The sequence below is a fragment of the Aotus nancymaae genome, unplaced genomic scaffold (genome assembly GCF_030222135.1).
Source record: "Aotus nancymaae isolate 86718 unplaced genomic scaffold, 86718_ANA_hifiasm-v0.15.2.pri h1tg000033l, whole genome shotgun sequence".
Taxonomy (NCBI): Eukaryota; Metazoa; Chordata; class Mammalia; order Primates; family Aotidae; genus Aotus; species Aotus nancymaae.
Genome location: NW_026988447.1, coordinates 23,402,713 through 23,424,799, shown reverse-complemented (window position 1 = coordinate 23,424,799; position 22,087 = coordinate 23,402,713). Strand labels below are relative to the sequence as shown.

General features: G+C 37.0%; 1 protein-coding gene and 1 pseudogene across 3 annotated transcripts in view; one reads left to right on the top strand and one right to left on the bottom strand.

The window, feature by feature from the left end:
• The first annotated feature begins 1,287 nt into the window (after positions 1–1,287).
• SMARCA5 (SWI/SNF related, matrix associated, actin dependent regulator of chromatin, subfamily a, member 5) overlaps positions 1,288–22,087 on the top strand; it is a 42,165-nt gene continuing 21,365 nt past the window's right edge. Inside the window, exons 1-9 of one of the 3 annotated variants that reach the window (XM_012453986.2) lie at positions 1,288–1,778; positions 5,869–5,943; positions 9,901–10,067; positions 13,147–13,247; positions 14,231–14,331; positions 15,073–15,252; positions 16,690–16,845; positions 17,402–17,533; positions 19,576–19,644. In XM_012453986.2, the coding sequence (XP_012309409.1) occupies positions 1,602–1,778; positions 5,869–5,943; positions 9,901–10,067; positions 13,147–13,247; positions 14,231–14,331; positions 15,073–15,252; positions 16,690–16,845; positions 17,402–17,533; positions 19,576–19,644 (1,158 nt within the window). In that variant the 5' untranslated portion in view covers positions 1,288–1,601. Of the gene's footprint in view, positions 1,779–4,932; positions 5,026–5,868; positions 5,944–9,900; positions 10,068–13,146; positions 13,248–14,230; positions 14,332–15,072; positions 15,253–16,689; positions 16,846–17,401; positions 17,534–19,575; positions 19,645–22,087 lie in introns of those variants that run through there. The other 2 variants (XM_064383844.1, XM_012453987.2) reach the window with 2 other exon arrangements.
• Positions 3,840–4,433, bottom strand: LOC105718347 (protein MIX23-like; annotated as a pseudogene).

Here is a 22,087-nt window from a genome sequence, read left to right as displayed (position 1 = left end):
ACTATATTTAAATTTCATAGGAGATGAATGCAGAAGGCCCTTAAGCTGCATTGAAGACTGCCTAAAGCAGTATACAAAGCAATTAGTGCTGCTGGGCGAGGTGGTTTATGCCTGTAATCCCAGCACTTTGGAGGGCCCCAGGCAGACGGATCACGAGGTCAGGAGTTCTAGACCAGTCTGGCCAATATGGTGAAACCCTGTCTCTACTAAAAATACAAAAATTAGCTGGGTGTGGTGGCGCACGCCTGTAGTCTCAGTTACTCAGAAGGCTAAGGTAGGAGAATCGCTTGAACGTGGGAGCAGAGGTTGCAGTGACCCGAGATCACGCCACTGCACTCCAGCCTGGGTGAGAGAGCAAAACACCGTCTCCAAAAAAAAAAAAAAAGAAGTAAAAAAAAACAAGTAATTAGTGCTATTTGTTAACACTTCTTTAAGGAGAATATACGTTTTAATTTTCATGTTTGATGCTTGAGGAAAAGATTACATCGCACCACCTATCTTCCCCATATATTACTTGTGTTTCACTTACATGGTAGTGTGCACGCTATTTGCTTACTTTTAGCATATAAATTCAGAAGTAACATTTAACTCTGTACCTAAAGGAAAGAGGGTATTTAGAAATGACTGACGTAGCCAACATGAAGCGGCAAAAAAAAACCACACACACACACACACACACACACACATACACACACACAGTAACGGACCCTTTTTTTTTTTTTTTAACAACAAAACAGTGTGACGTCACTTGGGGTAAACATAGCGTCGTCAAGGCTGTGGCGTCACGCCTCTAAGCGGATACCACAGAAGTATTGGGGCCAGACACAGACTTGCAAGTTTGAATGGGCAGCGCAAGACCAAGACAAGTTTTCAGGAAGTGCCGCCCACCCCGGCCAGGCCACTCTGACCCGGCCAGGACCAGATGACACAACGACAATAGTGAGCGGTTATGGAATCCTAAAACACTGAGCTCGCGTCCTACCAGGAAGCCCAAGCACAAAGCTACTTCTCTGAGCGATCCCTCGAGGTCCCGCCCACTCCTCTCTCGAGACCACTAGAGGTCCGGAGGAGGAGCCAGAGGGAAGAAGGGCAGCATGCGCATGCGCGCCCGGGACCCAGCCAGTGAGCCAATAGGGAATCTCGCGAGGGTTGAAAGTCGGTGGCGTAAGTAGTCGTCCTGAATGCTGGCGAGATAGACGGTATCTACCAGAGGAAGAGGAGGCGGCGAAGCATTTTCCCAGCCTCAGTCTGTCTTTCGTTTTCCTTTTCCCTTCCCTCAACCCTCCCCCATCCTCTAAATCAGCCCGCCTTCCTTGACCTCAGTGACCTGTCTGGCCCCGCCCACCCTCGTCGATGTGATTCCCGCCGTGAGGTAAGCGTCGGTGGAACCCAGAGTCTTGCGGAAGAGCAGAACGTCTTAGAGTGTGCAGCTCCTGATCCTGGCTCAGGCCCGTCGCGGAGGCGCGGCGCGGGGGAGCGCTCGGGTGGGAGTCTCGCTTCTCCACCAGTTTATTGCGACGTAGCCACCCAGGCCTAGGCCTCCCCGTCCATCCCCGCCGGACCCGGCCTCTGGCAGCAGCGGGTGACGCAGACGGAACATCATGTCCTCCGCGGCCGAGCCTCCGCCACCCCCGCCTCCCGAGAGCGCGCCTTCAAAGCCAGCAGCCTTAGCCGCCAGCGGCGGGAGCAACAGCAGCAACAAAGGCGGCCCTGAGGGCGTCGCGGCGCAGGCGGTTGCGTCTGCGGCCAGCGCGGGTTCCGCAGACGCAGAGATGGAGGTGAGGGCGGCTTGCGGCATGGGGAGCGGGCGCAGCGGGGAGGAGGAGCTGGCTCCCTCGCCGGATCTTGGCGATCGGACGCAGAGCCGGGCTTCTCTGTCTGCACCAGACTCAGCCTCCCATCCTGTGGATACGAAGCGCAGCTCTCACCCTTGCTCCCTTGTTCTTAACCTACTCAGGCCAAGCAAAATGAATTTCTGGCTTCTCACATTTAAGTTGTCTCTTTGGTGAATCTTGACAAATCTTCGAACACCCTCAGTGAACAGATGTTCTTGGTTACGGTGGCCCAGGGGAACCCATCCGTTTTTTTTTTTCCTCCTCTAGACTCCCGCAATTCCCACTCCTATCTCTGAATATGGGTTTTAGTTTCCACCAAACTTCGGGGAAGGGCGGGGAGATGACCCCTTCGGAGCGGGATGCACAGGCGGGGTGAAGGAGGCATTTAAAAGCGCGTCCAAGGACTCGGGCCTCCTTTTCTTCCTCCCGGTCCTTGCGGGGCGGTATCTGTTCTGGGCCGAAACAATGGCGAGAGCTGGATGGCCGAGTGCGCAGTGGGGATAAGCGGGGCGCAGCTGCTTCTGTGAAGGGAGAGGTGGCCCCTCCCAGGCACTGTTCCTTTGGGAGGGTGGTGACCAAGGCAGCAGCAGCTGCCTCGGATCCCCATCTAATTTAGGGGGGATGAATAAGTGTATGAATGAATTAGAGAACCAGGCGTAGTTGATAGGCTCTCAATCTGGCACTTTTTCTCTTTAGCTTCTGGCCTTAAGAAGAACAAAAATTAGTACCAGTGGCTGCCGAGACTTCTGGGTTTGGGTTGGCCAAGGGATGCTGACAGTACTGAGGGGGCTGGAAAGATGGGGGAGCTGCCAGGCGGATCTCTTGGATATGCTCCCAGGCTTTGCGATATCTGCGAACAAAGTAATTGCTCCTTCCAATTTTTGTTCTTGGCCTTCGACATGTTTTGAGATACTTTGTAAGTCGGAGCCCAACGCTTTATGGGATTTTCCTATCCTTAGACAGAATGAAAGTAATACTGCTCCGAAGATGAGTCTTGATGCAGAATTATTATACGGTAAGATAAGGAAATTGTAGGGTAGTTTACCATTGAGGTATTTGGCACAGTAGTTGTATTTGGGTAGTTGGGGTTAAGTAACATTAATGTTAGTAATCTTTTAAAGAACTTTTGGTGGTGAGGGTAGGTTTATTGACATAGGAACTCCTGGTAGGTCCTGTAGTTTTCAGTGATTAAGATTTCTTTCAAATTAAAATATGTTGTGTTGCCTTTTTTTTTTCTTAAGGAAATGGTTCTTTCGGGTTACCAGGGCTCTTTAACTTGGATTCCTGTTTCAAGACTTCAGGGGTTTGAAAACCCGAGACACAAAGCAATTGTGTGTAAATGTGCAGTTCTCTACAAAAAGTTGTTTATAGTATTCCTCAGTTTCTCAAAAGGGTCTGCCATCCAAATTTTGGAAAAATAAATGTCTTAGTATCTGAATGCAGAGTAGTTTTAAGCCTAAAGTATTTTGACTTGAAGTTGCTATTTTAAATGAAAATTGAATTAAAGTTTAAACATGAGTATAGATGTTATCACTACCGTATTAAATTAGTGATATTTTCATTTGCCAGATGGGGAAATAGAGTTCTGGTAGGTAGAACCTGTAATGAAACTCGGGTCTGCCTTTAAAAGTGAGCCTTTTCTCACGTATCTTGCTCTGTCATGTTCTTACCAAAAAAAAAAAAAAAAAATTGGCAGTTGAATTTATTCAATACCATAGTCGTTTTTACCTTCCTAGTATAGAAATATTAGGAATTTTATTTCGTTTTCAGAAAATTATTTTAATAGTTACAATTTTTTTTAACAGAATCAGTATAAAAATAGTTGATTTCCCCATAATTATCGGAATTATTTATACTTTGAGGTCTTGGCTAAGTGGGGCAGAAATCAACAAAAGGTCTTGGACTGTTGGCTCAGAAATCATCCTAGGAAGCCCGCCCTGTTCATATCTGTTATGCTTAGCTCTTATGAGATGTCCTGGTCCTTAAAAAAAAAATTATCTCTCTTTATTCATTCTTTGGAGGCTTGAAATGAATTTGGCAGCGTTCGTTAAACACCTTCCAGCTCATACTGTTTACCACTTCTTAAACATTCAGTTCTGACTGCATCCATTGCGATAGCTTCTGGGTTTGGGGATGTCGGTATCTCTGAGTCTTTTTCCTTAGAAAGAAAATAAAGAGGTAGAGCTGTAACATCTACAAGAGCTCCCTGATTCCATAATCTTCATAGCAAACTTTGTCTGTTCTTCCCTAAGTTGCTTTTATAACGTTAAATTGTCCAAATTCTTTTCTCTCTCTTCTTGGAGCTTTTTTACTACTCCTGAGGTCTGGACTATACAATTTTTTATGATTCTGACTCTACTGGCATGAACTGCCATCAGAGACTCATAAAGTTGTTTACAGTTTTGGCTGGCATCAATTTTTCCTTCAGAGGAAGCTGTTGGAACCATAATGTTTAATTCATGTACTATTCTGTCATCAGTTGTCCTCATCACCTTGAGTAACTCCTGAAACTCAGCGAACTCACAGTTCGCACTGCCACTGTGCGGCCCTGTATTGGACCAGGAGTTTTATTTTTCGTCCATCTTATCACTGACTCATTTTAATTTTTTTCTTTTCACATTATAGTGTGTGTGTTTTTTTTTTTTTCTCTTAAAATGTACTGTCAGTTTTCTGTTTAACAAAATTCAGAATCACTGCAATTCACTGATAAAAACTAAGTTTCAGCACACATACCTAATATATGTCACAACTTAATCTGTTTTGCACTTGGAAAATGAGTATTCTATAAATGCTTTTTTCTTGTTTGAAAGTGTGGTCTAAGGTGTTTTTCTAAAAGGACAGAATAAACAGCATTCATGAATTTTTTGTGTGACAAAGCTGATTTTCTCAGAAATAGCCTTCCTATATATTCAGTTACTTTTTTCTTTTTGCTTGATACTGATAGGTCAATGGAGCAACTTGTTTTTTAATTATTCTTCTGGCAATGTGGAACTCTTCTGTATTGATCCTCATCTCTATTGACTAGACTGATTAAATAACCACCTATTTGCCAATAATGATAATGATGTCAAGATGCCTGGAATTGTTTTTTTTTTTAACTGTGGAAGAAATAATGACAACCATTGGAAAGCACATTTTATTTTTGTATGTTGCATTTCATGGCATTTTGGAATTTTGCAAACTGGACTGGGTAGGTGGCTTTGTCACTTACATATGGAGACCAGAGATTTATGATGAACATAAGTTCACACAAATGCCAAGGGTCTTAGCAATGAAGTTATGCTTGCCTTAAGGTCATTTACCTTTTGTTCAAGTACCATACCAGGTCTCTTCCCCACAACTTTTTAGTCACAGATAGTTATGTTATAGCATGTATTGCCAAGCATAGATTTGTGCATCATTATTAATGAAGATTATACTTCTGCCAGTTTTTCTTTAATGGATGAACAGAACTTGGCAGTATATAAGTTGCTGATTTTTGTTGCTTGTGACATATGAATGTCAGGATAAATACATTTGCAAGAATAACATACTTATTACTAGTTTAGGAATCAGACTGTAGTTATTCAGTTTAGGCTGCAAGATAAATTTTTTGTAATATTCCAGAAGATGGAAATCAGGGTGACTGATCCTGATTTCTTTGCTTACATTTGTGTAGTAGCACAGCAGATATTGTAGTTTTATGATAAAAAGGGAACTTTTTTGCACAACTATTTAATTTCGTTTCATGGTTATTACAAAAAAGAGAAACATTGTATTAAATGTAGTTTTCTTTTAGGATGGTGAAGATAATCTTGTTCTAATCTTGGCAACCATACAGTATATATATAGGGGTTAAACAGGTTATTATCCCCATGGTGTTTCATTTCATTTTATCAGTTTTTCTGTTAGGTTAGATGACAACGATTTAAGTTTCTAGGAAATTTGGGTGAGAATATATTATTTAAAATGTGTTTTGGGCAGAAATTGGTTTATAATGGTATGTTTAAATTTTTTGAAGAACAATTCCATTTAATTTTTTTCTTCCTACTAGGAAGTATTTGATGATACATCACCTGGAAAGCAAAAAGAAATCCAAGAACCAGATCCTACTTACGAAGAAAAAATGGTATGTTCTAGGCTTATGAATAGTCTATAAGGAAAACTTTTTGTTAGGTGATTAAATGTACTAAACATCTGTCTTAGGTCATTTTGTGTTATAACAATACTACAGACTGGGTAGTTTATAAAGAAAGGAAATATATTTCTTAATAGTTCTGGAGGCTGGGAAGTCCAATGTCAAGGCCAGCATTTGCTAAGGGCTTTCTTGCAGTGTCATTGTATGGAAGAAGGCCAAGAGAAGAGAGGAAGACAGGACTGAGCTTTCTTTTATAACAAGCCCACTCTGGTGATAACTAACCACCTCCTGAGATAATGACAGCAAGTTTTTCCTAATCACCTCTTTATTAGGCCCCACCTCCCAACTCTGTTGCATTGGGGATTAAATTACAACACGGGAGATTTGGACAGCGGCACAGTCAAACCATAGCAACGTCTGTTTAATTTTTACAATGAGCACACAAATATCCATTTGAAATATGTGTAAGTAACATAGAATACTATAACTTCCATATCTTATTTGCCTATGTAAACCAAATGGAAGTATTGTATGAATTAACATAATGTCATTATCTAGTTATATTAACAATACCTTTAAAAATTTAACCTTGAAAGTGAGGTGAGGACCAGAATGGTTTATCCAGTGTATGTTTCTTCTGCACCTATACTCTAGCATTATACTCTGCTGGTTACAAAGAAAAAATATGTGCTCCTTGCTTACAGCATTTTTGTATTATAGATGGGATCTTTACAAAAATAATATGACATTATACTGGAGTCATTTAAGTCCCAGTTCACATCCCATATCTTCTAAGAAACCTCTCAAAACTATGACTTGATTTAAACAATACCACCACAGAGCCTTAAATTTAAATTCAGTTTTAATAATAGTAACAGTGGCTAACAGTGAATGTTTACTCTGTATCAGGCCCTTTTCTGAATGCTTTATATGGATTGAACTCATTTAATTGTATTGAAATCTTGAAAGTTGAAATAACAATATATTAAATAAGAATAGCACTACACAGTGTGCTCCTCTAAGGTAGGAACAGTATCTTAATCTGTCTATCTTCAGCAGAACAATAGCTGGCATATAGCAGATACTACCTATTTTTTAAAACATACTTTTTTCTTGTCTTTTGACTTTCTCTTCCAAATCAGTAAATATTTTTGAATCTCTTAAATAGCTTCAAAATCCTAAAATTATGATATGTATTTTAAGCACACATACAATATGCACAATACATATAACACTATGTAAATTATAAATGATACATTTTTAGATTTGATTCGTTACATATGTATAAACTGTCTCATCTTTTTTTGTTATTAAACTTAGAAAAAAATATATTTGCCACTCTTTTTTAAAGTGAATGCTACTTTGAACTGAATACAGTCTACATATTTTAATACTGCTTTAACTAACCTTTACAGTTTAGATTCTGACACTAACACTATACTGGTGAATCTAATTGCCGATTCTGAGGCTTAGTTTTAGTTTTAGTTTCTTGATTTGTGCTTGACATTGTTGACCATTCTTCAGAAATCTTGACTTGTAAGACATTTTTTCCCTTGATGACATCCTCTTTGCTTTTTTATTCCTTTGTTCTTCTCTGTTAAATTTTGAACGTTTCTTCCTAGACAGTTTGATTCTTACTGGTTTTCATCTGCTATCTTTAACTAAATACTTTCAAATACTTAACCTCTAGCCCAGAAGCCTGTAATCAATATTTTCATTTGCTTTAAAATCCTATTCGTACCTCTTACTTGAAAATATCAGAAACTGAATTCGCAAGTTTTACTCCACATACCGTAGTGTTCCTCAATGAATGAAAGTTCCTCTTCAGGTGTGCTTAAGATGTCCATGACAGTACTGCATACCTTTTAATAGTAAATTTACTTATGAGTTTATTCTCTTTTCCATATCACCCTAGTTCAGTATTTTTCTATTACTGCATGGGTTATTTTGTGCTTCTTTATTTGCCTTCTTTCTTATGATCTGGTCTCTTCCAAGTTTCTTAACATGTTTGGAAAGTATTATTTATGACACAAATCTGACTATAAAATGGAGGTTTTTCAGTGGTTCTCTACAGTGCTTTTTATTTCCTTTGTGGCCTTTATTGGAACTCTTCTCATTTCTTCCAGGTTTTTCAGTCTCCCAGCATCATTTTCTTTTTTGACATCGTGATCTTCACCTGAACAGTTTTCTTCTAAGCAAGCTCCCTTGTCATCTGCTAGTTCCTAACCATAGATAAGTTCACTATCCACTCTTGATTCTTGAACCCAGAATGCTGAGTACTACTTCAGAAAACTAAGTAATAATGCTGATTGGTGCCAGAATAAATTTATGGTTTTTATTTTCTTGGACCTTGAGTATTTATTGCCTATCAATCTCATTTAGCCATTCTAAAATGTGCCCGCTCTGATCAGTCTTTCTGCTCCATTTCTATCATGCCGTCATTTTCAATCTTCCTCCACAAAGAATTGCAGGCCTGTCTTTATTTTCTTTCTCTTATGAAACATAGCCTCTATTGTCCTACATCATTTCTTCCTGTCTCAAAGAAAGAAGCTAGTCCAAGGCTATTCACTTTAATCTCCATTTGATTTTATAAGTGATTTTTTTCAGGTTCCTAATCATACTTGTTAGTTTTTCTCCCTCAAGACATTTCAATTTTAACCTTCTCTCAAGCAGTTTATCTTGAGTCCAAACAAAATTACAATAATTTAGTATTTTTTCAGTCCTAACATCTTCTAGTTGCATACTCTTGGCTTTTCTTTTATATATAAATTAAGAAATGTAATTATGTAAAATATGTACTCACATATGTATCTTGTTCAGTACTTTAAAACAGTCTGTAATCTTGAAAAACATGAACAACGGAGGCTTGTCATCTGTGGGACATTACTAGGTTCTGGCATGTTCACAGTGTTGTTATTGTGCAGATCCATTTGGTCATTTGTGACCCAATGAAACCCTGTAACCATGTGTCTTCCTAATAGTAAATTGGGCTTCAGTTTTTACATTGTTGTGACCTTAAAAAAGGATTGTGTTCCTTTTAAAAATACGTAGTTTTTAACAGCATTATGGCATTTGGATACTTCTGGGCTAGGTAAAATGTCTTTTTGTGATTCATTCCAAAACTGACATTTTAAACATTTATAGACAGAGATGTTGGGTGGTTGGTTTCCATGTTTATTGAGCTTTTCTTGTCTTCTTCTTTGTTTCATCAAACTATGATTCTTTCTGTATAAAGGCTGCCTAAATTTTTAGGCTCTCAACTTCATTATTTTTATGAAAACTTGTCTTCAAAGCTTTTAAATTTTTTTTTGTCCAAGTAAATTTCTTCCATTCTCTTGGTATTAGGAAACATTCAAAGGAGCAGCTGGCAGATATGAAAGGAAGGAATAATAACAACCTAATACCTTTTTAAAACTTGTCACAGCCTAACTAATGAATGACCAATGCATTTTTCCCTGCTTCTGAATAAATTCACTTGTATTGCACAATGCCTCTTAATATTTTAAAAATTGTTCCAATCAACTATGTTGAAGTTTAATTGACATAAAATAATTTTAAGTTTGTAATTCAATGAGTTTTAGCAAATATATGCAGTTACTTAAATACTGTCACAGTCATCATGCACAGTAGTTCCATCATCTCAAAAAAATTTGCTCCTGCTCCTTTGCAATCAGTTCTCGCTCCTACCTCCTTGCCACTTTTGATCTGCTTTCTGTCACTAGTTAGTGTTTCATTTAAGTGGAATCATATAGCATGTAGTCTTTTGTGTTTGGCTTCTTTGACTTTGCATAGTGCTTTTGAAACTCATCCATGTTATTGGATGTATCAGTAGTTCTTTTTTTTTTTTTTTGCTGAGTTCATTGTATGGAGGCATGCTGAAACTTTGATTTCTGGAGTTTTAATGGATACTTTGATAAAATGTATCTTAATTTTTTTTTTTTTTTTCAGCAAACTGACCGGGCAAATAGATTTGAGTATTTATTAAAGCAGACAGAACTGTTTGCACATTTCATTCAACCTGCTGCTCAGAAGACTCCAACTTCACCTTTGAAGATGAAACCAGGGCGCCCACGAATAAAAAAAGATGAGAAGCAGAACTTACTATCAGTTGGAGAGTAAGTAATTTAGTTCAACCAAACTTACTTTTGATAGTATTCAGTAGAGGCATAAAGTCACTTTTATGATAACTAAATAATTTAAAAAATTATTTTAGTGCCATTATTTATTAGGCCCTGCTTGGCTTGGCATGCTTTAGCCATAAATGTATAAGCATATAAAAATATGCATAATTGTTAGGGCGCAGTGCTATTGCCTGTAATCCCAGCATTTTGGGAGGCCGAGGTGGGAGGATTGCTTGACTCTGGGAATATGAGAGCAGCCTGGGCAACATAGGGAGATCCCATCTCTACAGAAAAAAAAAAGAAAAATGTGCATAACGCCTTACTTTTTATAGCATTATATAGTTTATGAATTGTAACATATTGAGTATGGAATTTAGATGTCATGTCATTCCTCAGAGAGGAAACAAATGCTGAGGTTAAGTGGCTTAACATCACATTGAAATAGTAAGAATGATCCAGACTTGAATTTGGATCTGACTTGGGTGTGCTGTAGGTGCCTACATCACATGCATATATTGACAGTATTTTGTTTGAAGTCTAGTGTGTGGGATATTGTGATGACCTAGGTCACAGCAGCTTGTTTAAAATTTTTGTTGCATACTTAGTTGTTTTTATATAAACTAAAGTGTCAAATTGTATGCCATCCTTTGGTGGTTGTTGAAAATAATTCTTACATGTTGAATTGAGAATTCTCTAGAATTTGCATTCTGGTTGGATAACTAAGATGTTTAATTAGTAATAGTAGATTTAGGGCTATCTTGGCTCCCTGAAATAGCTTTGTGTAATTCCCAAGTGAAAACTAATTAGCAATTAAAATATAAAAGATTATCTAGAAGAAGAAATATCAACAAGGTTAAATTCACTACACAGTTTATTGTAAGAGGGAAGTATGATCTTCATCTTGAAGGGATTATTGTTGTAAGCATAATACGTTTTATTTGGAGTATTCCACTCATCCAGTATATCTTATTTCTTATTCATTGTGACCAAAGCACTATTTTAATACTTAGGAAACTTTGTAAGAGACAACTTTGCACTTCAGCTGTGTTTAAAACGTTTCAGACGTCAGAAGTTTGCGGATACCAGTGTCATGGCATGCAACTAGAAACGACTGTAATGAATATCGTATGGATAGACAATATGATGTCACAAAAAGAAACAATTCTGTTATTCTTTTCTATTTTGTTTTTATCCTAATTTATCTTTTTTATAAGAAAAAAGATTCTGTTGGAAATACATAATAAATTGTTCATCTTGATCTATTAAATAGTGTTATTGGGGAAGAAGAGTCCTAGTTAACAGATTTCTTTACTTTTAAAACCATCTTAAATGGGAAGCTAATTTACCTAAAGTAATGAGGATGACTACTATCTTTGAGTATCAGGAATATATTTAAAAAAAATTTTTTTTTTTTTTTTTTTGAGGCAGAGTCTCATTTTGTTGCCCAGGCTGGAGTGCAGTGGTGTAATATCGTGTCACTGCCACCTCTGCCTCTGGGGTTCAAGCGATTATTGTACCTCAGCCCCCTAAGTAGCTGGGTTTACAGGCTAACGCCACCACACCCAGCTCATTTTTGTATTTTTAGTAGAAATGGAGTTTCACCAAGTTGGCCAGGCTAGTCTCGAACTTCTGACCTCAAGTGACCCACCTACCTCAACCTCCTAAAGTGCTGGGATTAGAGGTGTGAGCCACCATGCCTGGCCAAAATCCTTTTTTTTCTTTTAGTCATTCACAATTATATTCAATTTTTAACAATAAAGCACACCTCAGCTTTTATTTTGAGTTTTACAACTGTAATAAGCATTTTGAAAATAATCGTAAAGAAGATTTTATAAAAATAATGTTAAAATTATCTCCCAGTTTATGGAGAATAAATTGGGGATGGAAGTAGATCTTTGTACTCAATTTCATAGGCTCAGAATGCAGAGAAGTAGAAGGAATAAGACTAGGATGTTCTGATTAGAAGCATATATAACAAATAAAGCCCTTGAATTTCTGAGGAATGCTTCTTCTATCTTGGAAGGCCTATTATCCTTTCACCAAGCGTGTAGTTTTGGTAGAATGAAGTTATAAATTAGATTCGGGATCTCAATAGGGGAATAACTTGCTTTTTTCTAAATGAAATGAAAGTATTTGCTGGATGTATGAAAGTGTAAAGTTGGAAGTATCAGAAGTGGGGAGTAAGTATTAATAGTGTTACTGAACCGAGCCCTTTGGACATTCATTGGCAGTATTAAACTTGCGAAAATCAGTTTTTAAGGGGGGTATATCTGATTCTCTTAGGATGTAGAATTTATACGTGTATTTATAAAGCTTTTTGATGAATTCCTGGTCACTGCTTTAATTTCTGAGTTTTTATGCTGCAGGTTTTGCTCAAAGTTGTAGTTTTAAAAAATGTGGTTTCTGGAACGTTTTTCCCTTGGCAAAAAGATTTTTTAAAAGGTACACTTTAAAGTACAAATAATGAGATTTTCTGACTACATAGTTTTTGAAATTTGACTATCATATTTCTGTTTATTGGGATCTGGTTAGTCTACAGTACTACTGTTATTTTAATAACAATTTAATGTATATTTTAAATATTTAAAACATTTCAGATTTAAATTTACTCATATTTTCTTTTTTCTCTTTTTTTTTTGAGATAGAGTATCGCTCTGTCCTCCAGGCTGGAGTGCAATGGCACGATCTAGGCTCACTGCAACCTCCGCCTCCCGGGTTCAAGTGAATCTCCTGCCTCAGCCTCCCGAGTAACTGTGGGATTACAGGCACTCGCCACCACGCCTGGCTAATTTTTGTATTTTTTGTAAGATGGGGTTTCTTCATGTTGATCAGGCTGGTCTTGAACTCCTGACCTCGTGATCTTCCTGCCTCAGCCTCCTGAAGTGCTGGGATTACAGGCAAGAACCACTGCGCCTGGCCAGTTTTTTTGTATTTGCTACTGTTCACTGGTTGATGCCTGTTAAAAATTTTAATTTTGTGGAATCTTGGTCAGCTGCTTGACTATTATGTTGAAATAGTAGCTGATAATTAAAGCCAAAACTTAAATCAAGTGATTTTATTTTCAACTTAACAGTTACCGACACCGTAGAACAGAGCAAGAGGAGGATGAAGAACTATTAACAGAGAGCTCCAAAGCAACCAACGTTTGCACACGATTTGAAGACTCTCCATCATGTATGTTAAACACACTTGATTTTTTAAAAAAGTTGCCCTTCGAGACATCCTTTGGTTAATGTTTTGGATTTGTGTTGGCTACTATTTGTAAAGCAAATTTGTAGTAATCTTAGATATTTATTGGTTGTGAAATAAGCTTCAGCTTTTGATGGAGATGATAGCATATTATATGATAGTAGTGCTGTATTTCAAAGTTATGTAAAATGTCATTGTGTTTGTTACTGCCCTGAGGTATATGTAAAACTACAGATGGTTTTGCTTTATATTTGTTCCAGATAAGAAGACTAATTTATTTTTAAAAAGGTACTTTATGGAGACATTTGCTTACTTATCACCTAATGTTTTTATATTAGTTTTAATTTTTTGTGACATGTATTTGTTTATTGGTTAGCTTTTTTTATCTCAGGTGTTTTTCAAAAGGAGATGGGGGTACATTGTGTACATATGAAAAAAAATCAGATGACTATTATGTATATTTGATAATTATTCTGGGAAGCAAAATAAGTAGTATACCTTGAAAGAAAAGAGTACACTGGAATGTATAAGATATATTGGAAAAGTAACTTAGGAATATCCTATTTCCTTTGTTTTAATGGAAAGAAAATAAAACACCCAAAGAATCTATATCTAGTCTTTATGAAAGCTGTAAATACTTGGTTAGGAACACTTGGGTTGTCATTAAAAAGACAAGAGGCCAAAGAGTCTCTCCAACCAGTATATGTGTAACTTAAGAACTGAATTGCTGGAGTGGGTACTCTGATGCCCGCAGTTATGCTTCTTGCACTTGGTTATCTTCCATGCCCACCCTTTTCACTTCAGACCATAGCAGCTACCTCTAGTATTTTGTAAATGCAGAGTTCCTATTGTTCAGGAATCCTTTAGTAATGAAAATGAAGTCAGTAGATACGTGTAGACATACATGAAAGAGATTGCCTTGTATTTCTTCTCTTAAAATGCGTATTGTGCTTTTCTTTTGTTCTTAGATGTAAAATGGGGTAAACTGAGAGATTATCAGGTCCGAGGATTAAATTGGCTCATTTCCTTGTATGAGAATGGCATCAATGGTATCCTTGCAGATGAAATGGTATGTGTTTGGTAGTTTTTTGAAGGGTATGTTTTGTATTTAAAATATCTGATACATTAAATTGATAAAAATATATAACACAGTTTTGTTTCTTATAGTCTAGAATTGTTAGCAAACTGATCCGCTCTGAAACTGATATAAGCATCCTGCCTTAGTTGCCTAAGTGTGATCTGTACTTGAATTGTGAGAAATCTCCGTCTGTGAAAATACAATAAATTTAAAAACAATACATTTTGAGAAACATATTTTTGGATGACTTTTGTAGTACAATGATACTTTCCACTTCTGTAAAACACAAAAGAGATCATTAATTGTTTATAGCTGATAAATATTTTTTTCAGGGTGGCAGCTTGTACAATTCTTAAAAGACATTTTATCTCTTATTTAACTACTAGTTATGTAATGAGTATTTTAAAAAGTTTCTTTATTGTTCTGGTGCTAAAACATTTAATTGGCTGGAGAAAGTACAAAGTTAAAAGAATTGCGTTTCAATGCTAGCTCTGCTAGATGGCTTTGAGAAAGTCATTTAAACTGTTTGGGCCTTATGTGGGTGATAATACTTCCCTTAGAGACTTGTGAAGATTATATGACATAACACTTACAAACTTTCACATATATTAAATTTTTGCCATTTATTAACTATTGAAAATATGTAGCATTTCTGTTACATATGGAGGTATAATTGTGAAATAATGTTTTTGTGGTTATTCATTGCTTTGTGGTTATTTTGAAATCTTTCAGGGCCTAGGAAAGACTCTTCAAACAATTTCTCTTCTTGGGTACATGAAACATTATAGAAACATTCCTGGTCCTCATATGGTTTTGGTTCCTAAGTCTACATTACACAACTGGATGAGTGAATTCAAGAGATGGGTACCAACACTTAGATCTGTTTGTTTGATAGGAGATAAAGAACAACGAGTAAGTTTCTAGTATTTTGTTACATTTTTGATGTTAAAATAATTTGACTTCAGGCTTGGGTATGGGTATAGCAGGGGAAGGATAAAAGAGATGGGATCTTTGCAAATACTAGTATTTACAAATGTAACATTGTCTTAGTGGATAAAAATCATACTGAGTGACGGGTATGGTGGCTCATGCCTGTAATCCCAGCACTTTGGGAAGCCGAGGCAGGTGGATCACGATGTCAGGAGATTTAGACCATCCTGGCTGCCATAGTGAAACCATGTCTCTACTAAAAATACAAAAAGAGTAGTCAGGCATGGTGGCATGCGCCTGTAGTCCCAACTACTCAGCAGGCTGAGGCAGGAGAATCACTTGAACCCAGGAAGTGGAGGTTGCAGTGAGCCGAGATTGCACCATTATGCTCCAGCCTGGGCGACAGAGTGAGACTCCGTCTCAAAAAAAAACCCACGAAAATTATATTGGGAAGATGTTAGAAACTGCAGAAAGCTGTTAGAATGTAGTTTATTTTTCTCCCTTTTGGGAGTGGTTGTTTAAAATCATTGGTTGTGCTCTCATTAAGTGTTTTCTTGTTTTTAAAAGATGCTTCGAAATGTGAGGTGGTTGGAAATTTAAGGAGCCACATTTTTAGATTAATGTGTGTAGTAATAGTAATAGGATTATAGTTTTTAAAGGCAGATTGAGTCAATTACAGAAATTTGATGATTTGTTATGATGTCTAATGAAATAAGTTAAAATTTTGATCAGTTGACATCATCCTTGTGGGAAGAAGAGATGGAAATAATAACATTAGAATATAGAGCTCAGATTTGGAAATTTATTCAGACTCTACTGAACGGCTGTGTACTTGTTTTCTTTTACCCTTCATTTAGCTGTGAGTGATAAGCCTAGATTTTTTTCTCTCCCTTTCTAGTTACGTTGGATATTTTGAATTATCAAGTTGTTTTGTTTTGGGGCCCAAAGAGTGGTAGTTACTTAGTCACTCTTTGCTTCAGTTTTCTTACCTGTAAAGTAATACTATTAGCAGTGTGTTAATACATTTAAAAACCTGAAAGGAATGAAAATGACTACTAATGCTAACTATCTTTCTGCCCTCTTCCTTTCTTTATGTTAAAACAACCCTCTTTTTTTGTCTAAACCTGTCTCTCAAGAATTTCCAGATCTGCTGGAATTGTGAAAAGACACTTAAAGTCTTTCTATTTTAAGTCTGTTGAATTTTGCACTGGTTAACTTTGTCAGTTTTTAAAAACTCTATGGCTCTGACATTTAAATGATTAATGAAGTTACTTTAGTGTTAGGAAAGCTGGTTCTAAATGGTAGCTACTCCACTCCTTTTTAATATTCCCACCTTTTATGTACTAGATTACTTGTCATTGGTAAATTTCATGTGTAATTTATTTCTGCATGATGTAATTTTTTTGTTTTGTTACACAGGCTGCTTTTGTCAGAGACGTTTTATTACCGGGAGAATGGGATGTATGTGTAACATCTTACGAAATGCTTATTAAAGAGAAGTCTGTGTTCAAAAAATTTAATTGGAGATACTTAGTAATAGATGAAGCTCACAGGATCAAAAATGAAAAATCTAAGGTAATTTGATACTTACATGTGAAAAGCCTTCATGTAAGAATTTGACTAAAATGCAGAATTTTTTTTTTTTTAATTTAAGTTCTGCGATACATATGTGAAATGTGCGGGTTTGTTACATAAGTGTGCATGTGCCATGGTGGTTTGCTGCATCTATCAACCCATCATCTAAGTTTTAAACCCAGCATGCATTAGGTATTTGTCCTAATGCTCTCCCCTTTTTCCACACCCCCTCCAGCAGGCGCTGGTGTGATGTTCTGCTCCCTTTGTCCATGTGTTCTTGTTGTTCAGCTTCCACTTGCAAGTGAGAACATGCAGTATTTGGTTTTCTGTTCCTGTGTTAGTTTGCTGAGAATGATGGCTGTCATTCTCGGGTCCCTGCAAAGAACATGAACTCATTCTCTTTTATGGCTGCATAGTATTTCATGGTGTATACATGCCACATCTTCTTTATCCAGTCTGTCACTGATGGGCATTTCGGTTGGTTCCAAGTCTTTGCTATTGTAACTAGTGCAACGTGCAGACTATTATAATGGTGTATTTGGTTCTTTTCTTTCAGTTGTCAGAAATAGTGAGGGAATTCAAGACTACAAATAGACTATTATTAACTGGAACACCTCTTCAGAACAACTTGCATGAACTGTGGTCACTTCTTAACTTTTTGTTGCCAGATGTGTTTAATTCTGCAGATGTAAGTATTTCCTGGTGCTTTCTGGCTAATAATATTTTGTTTAATGCTATATATTTTTGTAATAAAAGTGGCTTTTTATAGCACAGCTTGAGATTATCATTAATTTTTCATGCTTTTATTTACATAGTTAGCCTGGTATTATCTATTAGGTTGTCTCTGTATAATGGGAATTTACTTTTGTGCCTTTGGTTTCAATCTTGCTTTATTATTGTTATTTTATATTTTTTTGAGACAGAGTCTCACTCTGTTGCCCAGGCTGACGTGCAGTGGTGTGATCTTGGCTCACTGTACCCTCTACTTCAGGGGTTCAAGTGATTTTTGTGCTTCAGCCTTCTGAGTAGCTGAGATTACAGGTGTGTGCCACCATGCCTGGCTAGTTTTTGTATTTTTTGTAGAGATAGGTTTTGCCAGGTTGTCCAGGCTGGTATCAAACTCCTGGCCTCAAGTGATCTGCTTGCCTTGGCCTCCCAAAGTGCTGGGTTTACAGGTGTGAGCCACCACACCAGGCTTCAGTCTACTTTAAATCATTGTTTTCTCTCTCTGAAATGGCATAAATTATCACTCCTATTTGGTAAGTCATGTTGGCCTGACTTTGTTTCAGTGGCTCTAAGTTGACTGGTTGTGTTTTTAAGGTGCTGCTAAATGTATTCCTGAAGTGATTTGTATACCTCACATTGCTTATGTTCTAAGTCTCAAGGGTGACTGTCAAATATAGTAAAGTCTGTCTGGCATTTCTTATAGTCTAACAAACAAATAGAACCTAATCTTTATGGATTATTTGTAGTCATAGAAATGATAGCGATGGTTAGTTAGCTGTTTGAACTGTTAATAGTAATGTGATAACTATGTATGTCAAGAATTTGTGCTATTAATAATTGCAGGGTTTTTTTTTTTTTCTGTACCAGCGTTTATTTTTGAAGCTTTGCTTGCCTAGCTGGCGTACTGTGTATTAGGGGGATTTGAAGAGCTCCACGTTAGTATGTTTTTGTACAATTAAGTTATAAAAAGGTATTAATTTTGGTTTGTTCTCTGAAGATTATTTTAAAAGAAGAAAGATTTTGTGTTGTAAAAAGATACTTAAACTAACTCCAAAAGCAGTTTTAGTTTTGATTTTACATATTTTGATGTTTTTGAGATAATTCCTTTTTCTCACCACATTGACACTTTCATTTGCTTTAGTTATAGCAGTGAATTCTAAGATTATGTTTACTCAAAAATAAAGCACACATAATGATACATGTGTTCAGGCTGGAAGTGGTGGCTCACTCCTTTAATCCCAGCACTTTAGGAGGCCGAGGCGAGTGGATCACCGGAGGTCAGGAGTTCAAGACCAGCCTGGCCAACATGGTGAAACCCCGTCTCTACTAAAGATACAAAAAGTTAGCTGAGCAGCTGCTTGGGAGGCTGAGGCAGAAGAATGGCTTGAACCAGGGAGAGGCGGAGGTTGCAGTTAGCTGAGATTGTGCTATTGCATTCCAATGTGGGCAACAAGAGCGAATCTCCGTTTCAAAAGAAAAAAAAAAAAACAACCAACAAAAGAACTCCATATGTTCAAGAGATGAGGTTAGGGAAACTGTCCTTGTTGAAATCCTAACCAAATATTAATGAAATGCTGGTAATTTTAGTTTCATTTAGTAAGTTTGATTAAAATTGACATTGTTCTGTAACCTTGTATTTGAGTAGTCTGAATGGTCTTAGAGAGCAAACTATAAAATGGTTTAATTTTAAAGCTTTTATGAAACTTGAAAGATATTTTTCAAGAATATTTTCTGATTCTATAGAATTTGCTTTCCAACTTTCACCGTGAAACTTGTTATTTTGATGTTTTTGAGAAGAATGTTTAGAAGGTAGTATGGTTTCTAAACTTGTTTTAAAATTAGTTGGTAATAATGACACATAAAAAATGGGGTTGGACTAAGTGATTTTTTTGGGGGATTACAATTCAAATATACTAATTCTAGAAATCATTTTTGTGTCTGTTATTATAGGGTATTTGTTAATATTATCTCTGACCTGAGTATATTTTTTGTTTGTTAATCTAGGACTTTGATTCCTGGTTTGATACAAACAACTGCCTTGGGGATCAAAAGCTAGTTGAGAGGCTTCATATGGTAAGTATTTTGGAGTAATGTTAAAGCATACTTCTGATGGGAAAAAGGTTAGAGGTTTAAATTAGTAAATTATTTTCCTGTTAGCAAAAAGCGTAATGGCTTAAGAATCAGATCTGTTTGAATTCTTCCACTTAAGTGTTGCATCTTACAATCAATGTAGGGGGTGATGTGTGGTTGTTTCAGTGTTAGAACCTAGAATGGAATCCTGACTTAAGGGAAAAAGTAATCTCTTGTAGTTATAAAAAGTACAGTGGAGGAAAGAAGAATTGCATAATAATGTAGACAGGTTTTTGTTACTGTTTTTGAGACAGAGTCTCACTGGAGACTGGAGTGCAGTGGCATGATCTTGGCTCACTGCAATCTCTGCCTCCCAGGCTCAAGCAGTCTCTCCTACCTCAGCATCTAGAATAGCTGGGACTACAGGCACCTGCCACCATACCCAGCTAATTTTTGTATTTATTGTAGAGACAGTGTTTCACCATGTTGCCCAGGCTAGTCTCGAATTTCTGAATTCAAGTTATACCAACCTGCCTGCCTTGGCCTCCCAAAGTGTTGGGATTACAGGTGTAAGCCACCACGCCCAGCCTTGTAGACAAGTTTTTAAAACTTAATTCCATTTATATTCCATAGAAGAATCTAACAGGTTCACTTTTGAAAAGGCTAAAGATATATCTGTTTTTTTTTTTAAATTTAGTGACTGTGTATAAGCAACTGCTAATACTGCATTATGAGCAGAGTATGTTTTTTATGGTATGTTTTTGCTTTGCTGTATGGCTTTGTGTCTACATAAGCTTCCTATGACAGTTTACAAGTAAAAGTTGGTAGGTAGAGAAACTTCTCTGACAGACTCCAGATTAAAATACCCTGGTCAGCAGGTTGAAGCAGGAGCTTATAAGAATGTCATATAAAGCCCTTAATGACTTAACTCAGGAATTCTCAGCCTCTTTTGTCATTTTGGTCTGGATATGTCTTTTAGGGGTAAGGTAAGATGGGAGAATGTGATTGTCCTGTGTATTGTAGTATGTTTAGTACCATCCCTGACACTTCTACTCACTAGATGCCGATAGTAACATTCCTCCAGTTGTGACAACCAAAAATATCTCTAGACATTGCAAATGTCCCCTGGGGGACAAAATTGTGACCCTCCATGATCTAACCTTTTTAACGTTCTTTGGCATCTGTTTTATTTCTTCATATATTGAGCTTTAGTTTGATAGATTACTGACCCCACTGTTACTTTTCTGTAAACATTGTGCTAATTCTACACAATGTAGATTTGTAGAATGTGTTTTTGTGTTCTAGATACGTTTTTGCTACATCTAGAATCTTTTTTCCTGGTCTCTTTACTAATAATATCTAGTCCAAGACTCAGTAGCATCACCTCCACTGACCCACCCAGGCTGAGGCTGGCTTAGGTGCTCTTTTGTATATTCTATCTTTAATAATCTGAGAATTCTAACGTTATAGGACTTTGCAGAGGTTATTTAGATGATTCACAAGTGTTTTCCATACTGGATTGTAAGCATAAAGGCAGGAAATATATATTTATTTGTCTTTGTATACCTGACACAATGCCTGGTTAGAGTGGATATTTAAACAGGGAAAAAAATTTAAGTTCATGAATGTTCACATATTTCATTATAAGGTACTTTAAAATTCTCAAATACTGAGAGTTTTGCTAAACATTATAGGTAGTAATTTTCTAGCTACCTTTATTTCAATTCAGATGGCATTCAAGCATCTAAGACTCTCTTGGTACTTAGACCAAGGATTGTGTAGTGTTATGTGTAATCTTGGGGGTAGAAAAGAAGGCAGAAGAACTTGATTTTCCTTCATGCATTTTTTCCCCCTTATTCTTCTGCTCTTGGCTTTCCTTTAATACGTAGGTACATCTAGGTAAAGCAAATGAACAACCCACACAGCAGAATCAACCAGATTTGGAAACTCTATTTTGTTCACAGGGCATTTTGAAAATGCTTCTCAAGTCGGAGAGAAGAGGTCTTGTAGCTATCTCTCTACTTTGTCCTGATCTTTACTCTGAAGTTTCTACAATAACACCTGTGTTCTATAATGAAAGGAAGATTTAGAAGTCAGTATGGATATGCTTAAGAATGAGATAACTCTTACTTTATGTATTAGTTATCTAATGCTACAAAAGAACCCCTTATTTCCTCCACCCCCCGAAATACGTTAATAACCCCCCCTTAGGGGTTAATAAGAAACCCTTATGTACCCCACCCTTCAAAACATCTTAGAACCCCTTATTTCCCCCACCCCACAAACACTTAATATCTTATATTTTGTTAACAACCCCAGAACTTATGGGTTGACTGGATGGTTTCTTATGGGTTACACCTGGGTTTATCTAGTTGCATTTAGCTGGACAATGCTAGAGAGCACCAGTCAGGGTAAGGGTCTTCACTTACACATCTGGCAGTTGCTG